Source organism: Borostomias antarcticus (assembly GCF_949987555.1).
Source record: "Borostomias antarcticus genome assembly, chromosome: 1".
NCBI lineage: Eukaryota > Metazoa > Chordata > Actinopteri > Stomiiformes > Stomiidae > Borostomias > Borostomias antarcticus.
The window spans coordinates 17,955,633-17,973,132 of NC_140234.1; the positions used below are offsets into that span (position 1 = coordinate 17,955,633).

At 48.0% G+C, this 17,500-nt stretch overlaps 1 protein-coding gene across 1 annotated transcript in view; it reads right to left on the bottom strand.

Moving 5' to 3' along the window:
- LOC311313871 (muscleblind-like protein 1) overlaps window positions 1-17,500 on the bottom strand; it is a 41,329-nt gene that overhangs the window by 13,830 nt on the left and 9,999 nt on the right. Inside the window, 2 exon segments of the mRNA XM_084444112.1 lie at window positions 1,207-1,340; window positions 1,343-1,376. Of these exon segments, the coding sequence (XP_084300238.1) occupies window positions 1,207-1,340; window positions 1,343-1,376 (168 nt within the window).

A 17,500-nucleotide genomic window follows, 5' to 3' on the forward strand; every position in this document is an offset into this window, starting at 1 on the left:
ATGTCTGCACCTCGTTCATCGCCCACTCCACCTTTCTCCATCCTCCCTTCCTCTCATCCTCTCTGCCCTTGCGGTCACGACAGTCTCGCTCTCCTCTTCTCTCGTTCCCCTCTCCTTCTACCTGGCGGGCAGCTAACGAGGGCCGCGCTGTCGCTGGCTAACATCTATCGCCTCTCGTCCTTTCGGCACTTTCGTGAGTTCGTATCCTCCTCTCCGCGGGGCGCCTCTCCTCTGGCTCCCTTCGCTTGATCACGGCGAACTCACCGACTCTGCACACACACAAGTGTGCTTGTGTGCTTGTGTGCCTGTGTGTGTGCGTGCGTGCGTGCGACCGTGTGCGCACGCGCGTGTGTGTGGGTGTCAGCAGTGGAATACTAATACTGATACTCATTTTTTTTAACAGTGCTGTTTATCGTAATACAAAAACAACAGTATTTTGTTTGCACTGTATTTTGTATATGCACTGTTATGTCTTTGCACTGTCCTGTCCTGTCCTGCACCCTGTCCTATGTCGTCTGCAACAGTCTATGCTTTTGGTGCGTTCGTTTATAACTGGGAGGTGGCAAATTGCGACTTGCTACTAGGAATGATTAAATAAAACGCTGCATGAACTCACACTTCCTCGTTGCAAATTCGGATGTTTCTCAGCCCCCAGTTGCCGGCTGAAGTCAATATCATATCATAATCATATCATTCGCTATAGCTCGAATGCACACAGGTCAGAGGTAGGTATTTTGCCACTTGCGACTTGCCAGCTCCGACCACAAATGAATGCACCATTTAACCCTAGTCAAATTCCTAGCATGTGTGAACCCTATACATGTCAAATAAAACTGATCTTGAATCTTGAATTTTGAATCTCGTATCTATTGCAACAATTCCCTGTTGCACACAGAGAGGAAGTACTGTATATGAACAGAGGACAGGATGGAGGGATGGATGCAAACGAGTCAATCAGTGGGCCTATGTTCTGTTTGGTCTCCTAGTCTGACTCACTGAGCTGGATGAGGGTTTGTTTGCGCTGTGCTGCTTTAGACAATCACCTTCAAGATCCTTGGAGCCCTCTGCCAAGTCAAATGGCTTCCAAAAAAACGGCCAGTTTGGGCTGTGAACCACCCACTATGTGTGTGTGCGTGTGTCTGGTGCGTGTACGTGTATGCGTGTGTGTGTGTGTGCGCGCGTGTCTGTGTGCGTGTGTCCTCTCACTACTGGCTGTAGCTGTGTGCCAGGCATCATGGCGTTGGCCAGCTGCATCTGCTGGGCCAGCATGGCCATGTTCTTCTGCTGGATCAGGTTGTTCCTGCCGTTGATCTCCAGCTGGGTCTTTAGGTGGGGCGGGGGTGCAGGTACTTACAGTTCTCTCTGGAACAACGACCCTGAGGAGAGGAGAGGAGCGGAGCGGAGCGGAGCGGAGCGGAGAGGAGAGGAGAGGAGAGGAGAGGAGAGGAGAGGAGAGGAGAGGAGAGGAGAGGAGAGGAGAGGAGAGGAGAGGAGGAGAGGAGATGGGTGTATCAGAACAGCAGTGCCACAATCACAACATAGCACCCGAATGACACCCATAAACCAGCCTAGACTCATCATTGGCCCTTAGCTTTCATGTGGGAGTGGCCTGATCTACCACTGGGGTCCACACATTCAATAGTTAAACAAAAAGTCATAAAAACGATTCCTGCGTTCTCAATCCTACGCAAACAAGCGTCCTCTCTCATTCTTCTGCCGGTGCCCATGAGAGGCACATTAGCAAGCAGAGCACAGAGACAGAGGATTAGCTATCTGCGTCTGTTATCAGATTATGATACAGAGACAGAGAGAGTGTGACAGAGAGAGAGAGTGTGTGTGAGAGAGAGAGAGAGAGAGAGAGAGAGAGAGAGAGAGAGAGAGAGAGAGAGAGAGAGAGAGAGAGAGAGAGAAAGAGAGACCAAGAGCTAGAGACTTGTGTCCTCCATACAGCATTCTGCTGGTGTGCTGGTGTCTGCCGTGTCTGGCTGGAGTAGGCGATTATATTCATAGAGCAGTCTGCAGCTCTGGAGGGAGTGGGAGAGAATGTCATTTATACTCTCATAATGCCTGCTGGGCTGAACACTCCCCTGGTCATGTGTAATATTCTATATCTCCTACTTCCTCTCCTTTCTCTTTCTCTCTCTCTCTCTTTCTCCTCCTCTGTCTCTCTATCAGTCCATTTCCCTTGCTTGCTCGTCATGCCCCTCATGAATACAGAGCAGCAGACCTCAACCACTCTCTATCCTCCTGTAATCAGTCTTCCTCCAACTCTCTTCCCCTTTTCTCACTCTCTTGTTCACAATTTACCAGACACGTTCTCCAAAGCCACTTACAAATTCCGAGCTTGTGTTGTGGTCAAGTGCCTTGCTCAAGGGCACAACAGCAGGCAATGACCGGTGGGAAATCACTTGTCATGTGGCCTGACCCAGTTCTGGACAGGGGACCTCTGGTCTGGTCACTGGTCGGACGCTCTACCCACTGAACTACTGTACGTACAGTACGGCCCCAGTGGTTCAATCTTTCCTCCTCTCTCTCCATCTCTCCTCATGGAGCATTCACGGTTCACTGTCCTTCATTGCCTGCTGTCACTATGCTCCCACCTCGCCTCTTCCCTCCCCGGGCTTCCTCATTGGCTCATTGTGGACAAACCTTGCCTGGTTACAGAGAGACGTTAAACTGCCATTGGCCGGGAGCTGAACGTGAGACTGGATGCCAGCACATTGATTGGTCGAGAGCTGGACGTCAGAGTGATCCCAACGTCTTGACTGGCCTTACGCCTGACTGTGACAGGCCAGTCTCTCTGGTCTCTGTGTGACTCAGTCCTGATCAGAGGCCATTGGCTAATGTCTCTCCATTTCCTGTCTGTTGCCCTATGGGTGTCTGACATTTAGGTGCGTCTGACTGTCTGACATTACTAACCCCCCCCCAGTCCTCTGGTTTACTTTCCTGCATGTCATGCTGGTTTGTGGGCAACATTTCACTCATTAATCTTCTTTAAAAGTTGTAATGTGTAAAGTCACCACAGTCGGCATAATATTTCTAATCGAAAATGCTATTGGAATTGTTCATGCTGCGAATGCATCGTGTGTCATGCTTTTTTTCGTGCAATATTTGCCTAGCACACTGAACAGGTTATCCAAAGATCCTACCTGTGCCTGCTTGCCTCTCTCTCTCTTTCTCTCTCTTTCTCTCTCTTTCTTTCTCTCTCTCCCTCACTGTCACCTGTCACTCCCTCTTGCTCTATATCTTGCTATCCCCCCCCCCCTCTCTCTCTCTCTCTCTCACACACACACAGACACACACACAAACACACACAAACTGTTTTTCTCTCTCTCTCTCTCTCTCTCTCTCTCTCTCTCTCTCTCTCTCTCTCTCTCTCTCTCTCTCTCTCTCTCTCTCTCTCTCTCTCTCTCTCTCTCTCTCTCTCTCTCTCCTCTCTCTCTCTCTCTCTCTATATATATATATATATATATATATATATATATATCTTTCCCCAAACCCATGTTGTGCCTTTAGTGTCAGACTAGGTTAACTGAATTTCTTGGCTTTGTCTGTACAAGTCTCATTTACCTGCCAGACCACTTCACTCACAGAATTACATCTAGGCTATTGCATTTGGAGGCCTTGGCTTTGTGTGTGTGTGTGTGTGTGTGTGTGTGTGTGTGTGCGTGTGCGCACGTGTGTGTGTGTGTGTGTGTGTGCATGTGTGTGCATGTGCGCGTGTGCGTGTGAGGGCGCGTGCGTGTGAGTGTTTGTGTGCGTGTGTTTTGTGTGATACATGTGTGCAGGAGTGTGCAATTCAGTTTTGAAGTTTTGAAGCTTCCAAAAGAGACAATCAGGCGCAGTGATTAAAAGCTAAATGAACAGACATGACTTCTTCCGCCTTTACACACCGACTGACATAAGTGGAGAGATCAAAACTCTTCAGTGATTGAACCCCCTAGTCACTCTATCAAAACAAAGCATAGTTTTGTGTAATAGCATCAATACAGCATTGAAACCTGGGAGCTCCATAATGCAATTTGTGTGTGTGTGTGTGTGTGTGTGTGTGTGTGTGTGTGTGTGTGTGTGTGTGTGTGTGTGTGTGTGTGTGTGTGTGTGTGTGTGTGTGTGTGCGTGTGTGCGCATGTGTGCTAGCTCCAGACAGAACATGCGGTTATAAATCACCTTGGCCTCATTATACCAGACATCTCTCAGCCATATTTCAGCTGTTGGAGAGAAGCAAGGCTGCAAACACACAAACATACTTACAAACACGCTCACAAAGCTCAGCAGACCCCCACATGGTACCAGGACAGCAGATACAAGAACAATGTTACTTTTGTTCCTCCATGGGACGTTACATCCGTCCCCCCTCTCTCCTGTCACTTCTCCCTGGCTAGCATCCAAGACTTGCTAGCATGAAACTTGAAACATTATGCTCTCATTTAGTCAGATGTATTAAGAAAATTGCACATTTGCAACTTAAACAAGTAAACACAATTATGCAATCAAAGACTTAGGGGACCTTTGAATTAATTAATTTTTTTACCTTGCACAAAAAATGTTTTCAGACTGTAGCTCCATCAAACTTGCTCCGATGGTGCTGATATTTTGTATGAAGCTTGTGCACAGTTATATAGTCAAGGGACTTAGGGAGATATGAGGCTATGTTTGTGCAAATGTGTGCAAAAGCACCCAATTTGGCCCTGCTCTAATGATTAAGCAAGAGGCGATCCCCAGGGTCACCATGACAGCCAAATCCAATATGGCCACTGTCTGAAAAAGGTTTGGGCTATAACTTTTGAACCAGATGAGTTTCAAATGAAAACTTGGTGTCTGTTTTGTTTTTTTTACCATTAGAAACATGCTGGAATGCTTATCTTTACGATTGGGTGTGTCTGGACCCCTAATTTGCATATTTCCCAGATGGCAGCTACCCGAAAATTAGTTTTACCATAACTTTTGACTCTTGGAAAACTTGGTGTCTATTTTCTGCTTTTGGAGCATAAGAAGACTACAGGTTAGTTATTATTCTGTGTATTTAATTGTGTGTCCTCTTAAAGAGAGACCATTAAAGGGGAACAATGGCCATTTGTTAAAAAATATATATTATTCTGGAGGCTATATGACATGATGGAAGAAATACTGCAACCTGCTCACGCGCCCGCAGATTGTTTGGACACGCCCGGAAACCGGTAGGTGGCCGCGTCAGCAAAGTAAACAGCCCCAGACTCCCGATGGTGAAACTAATGGAGTATCGAATTTCAACTGCTTTTGCAATTTAAATAAACATGACTTACTGAAACTTAATGAAAGTATTGTATGGTAACAATAAACATTCAGAAGACAGGGAAACTGTCCTACCTTTCTGACTTATTTCGTCTTCCTGTAAGTATAGTTTATGCAAGTGCTGCTCAACGGAACACTGAAATCTACTGGAGCTAGCCTCGCGTTCCCAGGCTCTCTATTCACTCAGTTTCCGGTCTAGAGCCCGCTGGTATCCTATCACACAAATGGTGAATCAAGCAGCCTATTCCCGCCAGTCCTGCACTCCTGAAACATCAATGTTTTATTGTTGTTCTGTACAGTATGTATGAAACCTGGATGGTTATGTGTTTTTATTATGCGCTGCCCTCTTGGCCAGGTCACTCTGGAAGATTTCGAAGAGATTTCGTTTAATCTCAACAAGTTTTATCTGGTTAAATAAAGGTTCAATATTATTTTATTTTATTTTAAAAATACATAAATACAGCCATATATAAGAGTGGGATAACTGACTTGACATGCGCTGATATCCCATCATGGATCACTTTTAACGAGTTCCGTTCGGCAGCACTTGCATAAACTATAATTACTGGAAGACAAAATAAATCCGAAGCTGGGAGTTGGGATTAGAGGATGGAGTGTTCTGTTGTCTGGTTCTCCATCCAACAGCCTGTTTGGCCAGTGTGCTGTCCCTGGGGTCCCAGCACCATCACCCAGGTGTGCTTCTGCCCCCTTATCTCCAACAGAGCAGGTGTAGGATGAAGCTAACCACACACACACACACACACACACACACACACACACACGCGCACGCACACAAACATGTATCTGTAAGGTCTGATTCTGGCTCCTCTCCATCTCCTCTGTGAAGACTTCTGTCAGGGGATAGCGGGCATATTGGTAATATACAAATTCGGGTGCTCTAGATTCAATCACAAATCTGAGTATTCCAGTGTGTTTCTAATGCTCAAAAAAGTGACAACAAGTTTGCCAAAAGAGTCCAAAGTTATGGTGAAACTCATTTTGGGGTAGCTACCATCTTGGAAATATGCAAATTATGGGTCCAGACACAGCCAATTAGGGCTATTCAGAAGCCTCGGATGCCCGGGCCTAACAACAACACTGGCATACAGTCAGGGGCAAGACATTTACACAGACTCCTGTCCTGGGCCCCTTTTACTACTGATGTGGCATTTGAACTGAAGTGTCAGGTTTCGCCAGTTACAATCACCGTAATGACCTTGTAACAAGACCACAATAATTACTGGCTGCCATCCCCTCCTGTCCCTCCGAGATAGCGTCAATTAATTTTCACCCTTACTAAACGAGTCCAATATACACACACGCACCTCCTCTCTCTCTCTCTCTCTCTCACACACACACACACACACACACACACACACAAAAAAACACAAAATAGTGTTGCGAGAGAATGGGTCAGGATGGCTGATGCACAATGTCACAACACAAATGAGAGAACACAAATGGAGTCAAATATACTGTAAGATAGATAGATACAGCATCAATATGTAAATGGACTGCACTTATTTAGCGCCTTTATCCAAAGCACTTTACAATGGCCTCTCATTCACTCGTCCACACACCAATGGCTGCCATGCAAGGTGCTAGCCTGCTCATTGGGAACAATTTGGGGTTCAGTGTCTTGCCCAAGGAAACTTCGACATGTGGACAGGAGGAGGCGGGATTTGACCCACGGACCCTACGATCATCGGACGACCCGCTCTACCACTGAGACACAGCCGCCCCACATGTCTGCTGCTGCATGTCTTGGAGAAATAAGACACTAAAGCTAGAAATCCTAAATGAGGTAGACAGCATCACCAAAAAAATGCAACAAAAAGTGTTTAATACAAGGTTCTTTTAAGTCGCACAGAAACGGACGTTTGAGATCATCTAACTTACATAGTTTGACGTATTTCCGACGCAAACAAGCTATGAGGGTGGGACATAATGTTTAGAGGAATTTGTTTGACAAGTGGATGGGTTTTAAGAACTTTAGACAGATTCGATAGAAGAATAGAAGAAATAGAAGAATAGAAGAAAACCCTAAAATCTAAGGTACCTGTTGTCGTCACTGCACGTGACCTACCGTTTTCCAGGAAATAAGAAATTATATAGCCTACTTTGATATAAGATTACAACAAAAGTAGAATTTTGTAATTTTTTTGGCATACATCGTTGAATAGGTGAACACTATGACCAATTATGTGAACCAAAATGGGACAGAATGCTTTTTTCATTTCAGTGCGAATTTAAGCTAAGGTAGGCAATTTTGGAGAATCCAGGAAGAGCTAGACTTTGGAAAATGCAACTGACAAAATCCCCACCCCTCCCGGCCTACCTCCGAAACCCATTTTGTTAAATAGTACAATGCATTGAATTCCTTGTTGCTGTGTTGTACAGTATTAGCTGGGTGATGCTTTCTCTCTCACTCTTTTGGGCTTGTTACTTTAAAGATATATAGTATTTCCAATATAATCATATCCAGTATTTTCACTACTATAATCAGTGTGGTTCATTGACAAACCATTATGCAATATAAGAGACAACAAGTGTGTGATTTGTTTTATTGTTTTATCCAAGGATTAGGGGTGTGTGTGTGTGTGTGTGTGAGAGAGAGAGAGAGAGAGAGCATGTATTTGAGTGAAGATCACAGATGTAAACCGAGACACACACACCTGCAAACCTCAGTGTGTTTGAACTCCTTAGCCAGGGTCATGCATGCGCCGCCTCCCCCTTAACAAGCAGAATGTGAGACGGCCAGTGAAAGAGCAGAGGGGAGTGGTCACATGCTGTTCTCCTGCTCCTATCATATCGCATCAGCAGACCCGTCTCTCGGCAACCAGATACTGCAGCCTAACGAGTGGAGTGGCAGAGTTCCATTCTTCTCTTCCTCTACTCCAAGCCCTCTCTCCCTATCTCTCCCTCTCTCCCTCTCTCCCTATCTCTCCCTCTCTCCCAATCTCTCCCTCTCTCCCTATCTCTCCCTATCTCTCCCTAAATCTCCGTCTCTCCCTCTTTGTTGGTCTGCTCTGTCAATCTCACAGTTCTTTCTTTCTTTCTTTCTTTCTTTCTTTCTTTCTTTCTTTCTTTCTTTCTTTCTTTCTTTCTTTCTTTCTTTCTTTCTTTCTTTCTTTCTTTCTTTCTTTCTTTCTTTCTTTCTTTCTTTCTTTCTTTCTTTCTCTTTTCTTCAGATCTCCATGTCTCTTTCCACACTCTCACCATGGCCTGGTTGCTGGACCCCAGTGAAGCATGTCTTTAGCATGTCTGAAGCATGTCTGAAGCATGTCTGAAGCATGTCTGAAGCATGTCTGAAGCATGTCTGAAGCATGTCTGAAGCATGTCTGAAGCATGTCTGAAGCATGTCTGAGGCCTTGGCCCAGCGTGGCGCAGGCCTTGAGAGTGACACTCTTAAAAGGGGGATTGAGTCGATATGTTATGTTCCTTCGTTGCTTCATGTAGGACTCTCGTGCCAAGACTTTTTAGGAAGTGTGTGTGCTTATGTTTTGTGTGTGTGTGTATGTGTATGTGTGTGTGTGTGTATGTGTATGAGGAGGAAGTGTGTGTGCTTATGTTTTGTGTGTATGTGTATGTGTGTGTATGTGTGTGTGTATGAGAGAGAGAGAGAGAGAGAGAGAGATGGGAGGGATGAGAAGAAAGACAAAACAAACACAATGACCACACACACAATTGTGTGGGCTGCCCAGGTCTGTTGCATGGCACTACAGCGACACTGGATGATTAATGTGTCTGTTGTTTGGCAATAGCATGGAGGATAATATCCGTCCCAGAATTCCACTCACGGACGAGCCACAGGAGAACAGCAACAACAGAGAGGATAGAAGGAGGAAGAGAGTGAGTGAGTGAGTGAAAGAGAGAGAGAGAGAGAGAGAGAGAGAGACAGGGGTGAGGCACTGAGGGCCTGCTATTCCTATCAATATTAATCAGAGCAAGCTGTGCCAGTGATTTCAGCACCCTCTGTTCCAATGGAAAAGTACACGGTCCAAACTAAAAGCAACAGGTCCACTCACACACACACTCTACAGCCGAGGAAGAGTGTGTTTGGGGAGCTATTCGCTCTCCCCTCCCCTTTGTGCAAGAGCCCCCTCTCTCTCTCTCTCTCTCTCTCTCTCTCTCTCTCTCCCTCTCTCTCTCCTTTTCTCTCTCTTTCCCTCTCCCTCTCCCACTCTCTCTCTCTCTCTCTCTCCCTCTCTCTCCCACTCTCTCTTTCTCTCCCTCTCTTTCTCTTTCTCTGTCTCTCTCTTTCTCTCTCTCTCCCTCTCTCTCTCTTTCTCTCTCTCTCTCTCTCTCGCTCACTCTCTCTCTCTCTCTCTCTCTCTAAGGGTTCTTGTATTTCTCTGATAAGATATTGTGTGCAGTGTTCCTGCGTACAGTAGCGCAGGTCAGCAGGGTCAGTACTTACTCCCATCCCAGCCAGCTGTACATTATTAATACTGTCTGAATGTCACTGCATCCCTCCTTGGTACCAAAGTAGAAATATCGATCAGAACCTTCGGGATGAGATCTCTATAGACACACACGCACGCACGCACACACACACACACACACACACACACACACACACACACACACACACACACACACACACACACACACACACATTGCTATTCCTCATGGTCAAAGGAGCTGGGGTCGGTCGCTGGAGAGTGTATTTTTTTTCCATTGGGGGGCGGGGCTTGTGTATGTGTCAGTCCATGGGTGAGTGTGTGTTCTTTTACCAAGTTCAGTTGGAGTGTGCACATCAGACAGATTATGACATCACTTTCGGCACAAAGAGCACCCTGTCTGTGGTCTGAGAGTACTGCCAGACAGGACAACGCACACACACACACACACACACACACACACACACACACACACACACACACACACACACACACACACACAAATGCACACACACCATAGCCAAACCAGCCACATGTTAGGCAATAAATGTATTAGGCAGGATGAAAGCGTGCCTCCTGGACAGAGAGCACATCTCAACCACACTCTGTTCTGACTCTGCATTCTTTTCCCACTGCAGTGAATATGTCCAGCTATGCACACACACACAAACACACACACACACACACACACATGCACACACACCTACACACACACACACACACACACACACACACACACACACACACACACACACGGCTTTGCTGTCCCTTCTCATCTGAACTGGTGTGCAGAGATTGCATAATTAATGCCAATTTGTTTTACTTACTCAGCCTGATGGTGTCTTTGGGGAATTGCGAAACATTCCAAATCGCACGCACACACAGAACAAATATTTCATATCAGCTTGTTTGCCTCAATATCAATTACGTAAGACAAAGCAGTTAAACACTTCAAATTCCTCGGGCGTTTTCAAACAGAGATAAGCACGTGGGGATGAACACGTGCACACACCAAATGACCCACAAAGGACATAAGTTAATACAGGAGACATTTAGGGCATGGAGAGCTTTTAGCCTTTTGTGGTCAATTAGCCAAAATACCAACGGCAACTAAAAAGCTCACTTATTCTGGCAGTGCATTAGCCTGGTTTCTCAGGGTATAAATTGTAACTGTACCATTGGAGGCTATTGAGTGTGGGTGCCAATCATTAGCTCCGGAGGCTAGTGAGAGCGGATGGAAATCGTTAGCGTCTGAGGCTAATGACGGCACTCCGACAGCCAGTGTGGTGCTCAATTGCTCCGTGGTAGTCAAGCAGAAAGATAGATGTTCCTCAGTAAGTCTAAAATAGTTTCTCTAAGGGTGGTAGCTGTGAAAGAGGGACAGCTAATTCGCTCCGGTCTCAATTTATTGTTGGGCTCCTGACAATCTCCTGGCATCTGGAAACATATCATCGTTTATCCTGGCACCATCTCCTCTCTCTTTGACTTTCACCCTTTAACCCATCCCTCTTTCTCACCCTCCTTCCTTCCCTCCTCCCCTTCTTCCTCTCATCTCTCCCACCCTCCGTAATTTGAGGTGGCCCTCTCTCCCTCCTTCATTCCCCATCTCCAGACTTCATTGCCACTCTAATTCAGTTTTGATCTCTCCTTCATTCTGCAAGCAAACCCCTTTAATAATGGAAGACCAGAGATCAAGCACGCACTTCAACAACTTTTGTCCAAATTATTTTCCTCCCATCTTTGTAATGTTCTTTACTGAAAATTGAAAAAGGGCTTTGAATGCTTTCTGGGAATTGAAGGCTAACCCCCCCCCTCCGCTCTCTGTCTAGTGGCGGTAATTGTGGCATGTTGCGTAATCCCCTTTCATCCTGGGTTACACGGAGACAAGGAGGTGAATCTCTTTATCGGTGCCTTGTGTGAGGCTCGGGACATGGTGGCGCATAGCCTTGACCATCTGAAGAGAGGGAAGAGAAAGTTGAAGGACAAAAAATCGAGGCAAAGAAAAAAGGCCTTTGTGAAGGAACAAGAGACAGTGTGACAAAGAGCGCCGGCGGTCTCGGATGCTCGGCGCAGTGAGAGACAACAGCATCGGCTCAGAGAGAACTACAGTAAAGACCCCACATCGCCTCAGAGAGAACAGTAAAGACCCCACATCACCTCAGAGAGAACTACAGTAAAGACCCCACATCGCCTCAGAGAGAACTACAGTAAAGACCCCACATCGCCTCAGAGAGAACTACAGTAAAGACCCCACATCGCCTCAGAGAGAACTACAGTAAAGACCTCACATCGCCTCAGAGAGAACTACAGTAAAGACCCCCCATCCCCTCAGAGAGAACTACAGTAAAGACCCCACATCGCCTCAGAGAGAACTACAGTAAAGACCCCACATCGCCTCAGAGAGAACTACAGTAAAGACCCCACATCGCCTCAGAGAGAACTACAGTAATGACCCCACAGGCGACTGGCGGGATGCCGCCATCTCCACGGGACAACTGGACGGACACACACACACACACACACACACACACACACACACACACACACACACACACACATTATGGTCATCCCCTATTTTGTAATCAGGTGGTAGTCATTCTGCAAATGTTTCGGATCGGAATATTGGATACAATATCACACTACCACACCCCATAACTGCACAATATCACACTACCACACCCCATAACTCCACAATATCACACTACCACACACCATAACTCCACAATATCACACTACCATACCCCATAACTCCACAATATCACACTACCACAAACCCATAACTCCCCAATATCACACTACCACACCCCATAACTCCACAATATCACACTAACACACCCCATAACTCCACAATATCACACTACCATACCCCATAACTCCACAATATCACACTACCACACCCCATAACTCCACAATGTCCCCTGTGAAGAGAAAGAAAAAGAAAGCAAGTTGCGTTTAAATGTTTGGTGGTTCCATCATCTCTCTCTCTCCCTCTCTCTCTTTAAGTCTCTTTCTCTCTCTCTTTCACACACACACACACACACACACACATGCACACGCAGACACACACAAACACAGCGTGAAGCACGAGCACTTTATAGTCAGAATTAACACTGCCTGTGCCTCAGGGGTCAAAGGAGATAAAAGAGGATTAGCATTCATTACAACATGACACCCGGCACGCACGCATTTAAAACTCACACACACACGCACCCACCGCGGGCACACACACACACACACACACACACACACACACACACACACACACACACACACACACACACACACACACACACACACACACACACAGGGCAGGCACCCAGCCAGCCTTTTCGCTGTTACGCCTCCACTCCGACCACTGTGATGAATAACAAACAAAGGCACACACTGGGTGAATGAGAGTAACTGAAGGCACATAATCCCTTAACAAACACCAACAATCACTGCGCTGGAGAATACTTCAATGATGGCTTAAAGAGATCAATGGGGATCTCTGGCACGGAGCAAAGGGGAAGTATCTGTATCAACAGTATGGATGAGAGACAGACACAGAAAAAGCTATTGGCGACTGAGTTGAAGATTAGACATATCAATATGAAATGGGCATATTTCTCTGTGTGTGTGTGTGTGTGTGTGTGTGTGTGTGTGTGTGTGTGCAAATGTCCACTTGGAAGAGCGTTGAAATGGAGGGCTGGAAAACACTAGCGAAGCCAGCATTCCTCTCGCTCACTAGCCAGGCTCCTCCACCCCTGTTGGCTGAGACTGGAGGTATGGTTTTAGAGGGAGAGAGAGAGATGGAAGAACTGTCTAGAGAGCGCACTCATCTTTCCGTTATTCTCTCCCTTCCTTCCGCCGGCCTCGGAGGAGCGCAGAGGCAGACAGGTGAGCCCTGCGTGGGGTTTGTGTGCCGGTGAGCGTGCATGTGTTCTACCCCCGGGGTGAGTCCGTCATGCACGTCAACCATGACAGAGTGCATTTTGATCCACTCTACATGACACAGCACATTCAAGTCGTCGCCCCCCCCCCCCCCCCCCCCCCCGCACCACCACCACCCACCACCACATAGAGCCTTCCGGCTGCACACTCATCCACATCGATCCACACTGAACAAGGACGTTTGAAACCACTTGAGCGCAGAATGGCTGTGGGATGTGAGGGTGTGTGTGGGTGTGTGGGTGTGTGTGCATGTGTGTGCGCGTGCATTCGCTTGTAGGTAACAGGAACACACTTATCAAAAAACTGTGAATCAGACATCCTGGGGACGTGGGAGAGATACCAGTAGAAGTTGAGCGAGAGAAAGAGAGAGCTCGAAATCAAGAATATGTAATGTACATGTGTACGTGTGTGTGTCTGTGTCTGTGTGTGTGTGTGTGTGTGTGTGTGTGTGTGTGTGTGGGTGTAGTGCTTGTAGTTAGCGCATGCTGCTTCTCCTAGTTACTCTGCTTTCAGCTGCCGCTGCCAGCAAGCCCTCCTCACAGGGGGGCGAAAAGACTGTATAAGTGTTCTTCTGCCGGTACAAAGCCGCTCCACCGTCAAGACTCCTACAGTGCCTCCTTGTGGCCGCATGGTAACCTTGCGGTCCCAGGCTAAACTGTCGGGGACCTTGGAGCAACAGTGGGCCCCAGAAACAAGATCCCCAGTGTGTGGACACGCCCTGGCGCCTGCCAACCGCTGTCCCAGCTATGGGCAAACCGCACAGGCGGAAGGGGCTCATTGCCCATCTAGGAGAAGGCCACTCCGAACAAAAACCCAACCCCCTCCCCCCAATGCCTGATGGGTGCACTCACATGTGCCATGGCTATGGGAGTAAACCCCCAGCGAGAAAATCTGTGGAGAAAACCGGCACCAGGCAGTCACCGACAGGCCGGGGTTCCGGCGGCGTTCTAGAGCTCCCCTCTACACGTCATCGTGTTCGGCACGCCACTGGAGAACGCAACGGGGGGAGCCAAGACAGCGAGGGCAGAGACTGCGCACATGTACCCTCACTATAATCTAATCTTCACCCAGGCCTGCTCCAAATACCCTACCCCACCCCAGCCTCCCCACCCCAACCCGACCACACCCCCTAAGCCCTGCGGCGAAAGGCGATGGATACAGGTCAGGATGTGACCGGGAGTGTCCAGCCCAACCCCGAATGCAGGCGGCATGGGAAAGATGGTGGCCGAGGCTGGGGACGGAACAGCGTGCCTCTCCGGCGGATCCCCACGCCACTGAGCAGCCCTCACCCCGAGAGGGAAGGGTCTGGAAAATGCGGCCCTAAAACGGGTCTGTTCCCCTCCGACCCCGGGCGGCACCCAGGTTGGCATTGGTCTGGCCTCTGCTGCCTTTGGCAGGCCAAATCCACAACAGGGACCTAAGCATCTCCACCGAAGCAGCTGTGTACAAGGCAGTTTGCCTTTCCACACTACTGTATGGTTCGGAAACCTGGACCAGAGCCCTGCCAGAGGCACATACAAACACTAGAGGCCTTCCACATCCGCTGCCAGCAAAGGATCCTGAGTGAGTCCTGGGGAGACAGAGTGTGTAAATCTGCCGGACCCACACTCCCACTGGTGCTCCTTGCACAAAAACATCTGCGCTCGGTCGGGCGTGTGACCCGCACGCCTGCCCACCGCCTCACTAGACTGATCCTCTATGGCCAGATCCTGGCTCTGATGCTTCTGGGACTTCAGCATGCCAGGGAATTGCGTGCCCAACTCAGACAGCAGCAGCGAGCAGGGCAGGTTCCTGTTTTACACCTGGCTCCCATCACTAATCTCCCTACCTGGCAGTCATCACTGATAACCATCCCTAGAAGAACCCAGTCTGCACTCAGCGTAATGGGTAAAAAAAAGGTTCTAGCTCCACTCCTGTCTGATGGTGTCTGATCATAATAATCTTGTTTAGTTGTTAGCTATAATTTGCAGCATATGTTATGCAGGAAAAAGATTTACACTGATACTAGCTAGCTAGCTAGCCTAGTAGCTAGTTAGCGCTATGCTAACATTAGCGCAATGCCATTCGTTAGCTAACTTGTGCTCGCTAACATTACCTAGCATGACTAGACGAGCTGGCTAGCTAACCTTAGACCTGCTTACCTACTAAGAGTCAGACTAACTAGTAGTTATGCTGCGTTCCATTTCTCTGGGAAGTTGTGAGATGCACTAGCTAATGTCAGCTAGCATGATGAGTTGGCTAGCTAACATTGCATCCAATGTAACGTTACAAGCTCAACTACCAAGACTGCTAACAGTCGCTAGCAAGATGTACATGTATACCTACAGCCACTGGCGCTGGCTAGCGGTCCTGCCGGTTTGTTGGTGGCGTGGTATGTGAGTGGCAAGCCACCAACTCACCGACGGAGGACCGCTAGCAGCGCCAGCGGTGGCCCCGCTGCCTAGCCACTGATCACGTCATAGCGGGGTCGCCGCGGCTCCCATCGGTGGACCACCAAGTTGGTTGTCAGTGGGCCGCTGGCTGCCCACAGATGATCTGATAGCTGGGTAATGTCGCATGTTTTACCCAACTCTCTCTAGGTTAGGTTAATATCCCAAATTACAATACCCAACATTATTCACACAAAAAGACAAGAATCGATCGAATTAAAGAAAGTAAACATTGTATAAAAGTGTCCACATAAATGTATCAATAAAAGCTCAATTGAGCTTCAAAAGGTAGTTTTTAGGCTTACCATTTTCTCTCAGGTGTAATCTGTCCATACAGAGCCTTCGAGAGCACATTCCCACTATTATCACTGCGTTACGGTCATTCCACGTGGAAGTGGCATGCGCTAAGATCATTCCGCTGCGGGCAGAGACGTGTATGCACTCTGCAGACAATTGTTTTATATCGGCCTCATGAGCACAGAGATCGGCCTATGCCGATTACATGTGTGTGTCTGACGTGTGTGTCTGACGTGTGTGCATGTGTGTCTGACATGTGTGTCTGACACCGGTGCTGCTGGCGGTGATGTTGGTGGTGGTGGTGGTGGTGATGGTGATGGTGGTGCTGGTGATGGTGGGCGTGGGGTGGGACAGCTAGCCAGGCTGTACGTCTTCCTGATGGACCAGCCCTGATACGGCTGTAATCAAGTTAAGCCCCTCTGAAAAATAACAATGTCTACGGCGGGCGAAACGACACGAGCAATAACAATAAAGGGGTATTACAGCCATCCCTCAGTCTCCGCTGACAAGGCTCCAACACGCTCGCCTTCTTCTTTCATCAACATTTCTGTCCGTCGTTTCTTTTTCCTCTCCTCTGCTCGATCTCTGTCGGTCTTAGAACATCTCTCCCTCCTCCTCATCACTCTACGCTTTCTGCCCCTCCCCCCTCTGTCCATCAGCCTGGCCGTCTGTCTGTCTGTCCATCAGCCTGGCCGTCTGTCTGTCTGCCTCTCTGTCCATCTGCCTGACTGTCTGTCTGCCTGTCTGTCCATTAGCCTGGCTGTCTGCCTGTCTGTCCATTAGCCTGACCATATGTCTGCCTGCCTGTCTGTCCATTAGCCTGACCGTCTGTCTGCCTGCTTCTCAGCCTGTCTGTCTGAAAGATACTGTACAGCAGGCGGAGAGGGAGAAAAAGAGAAATAAATGGAGTGGGAGAACACACACACACACACACACACACACACACACACACACACACACACACACACACACACACACAGTGAGCCTGGCGCTGCAGGCAGTAGAACGCTATATAACGCTCATGGAGGATCAATATTGCATGGAGACAAAGTGCTGCTAAACAGCATGCTTTTCTGTTAATTAGCACTTCTCTAATGATCCCCCCATCCCTCCCTCCCTCCCATCCCTCCCTCCCATCCCTCCCTCCATCTCTCCCACTCCATCTGC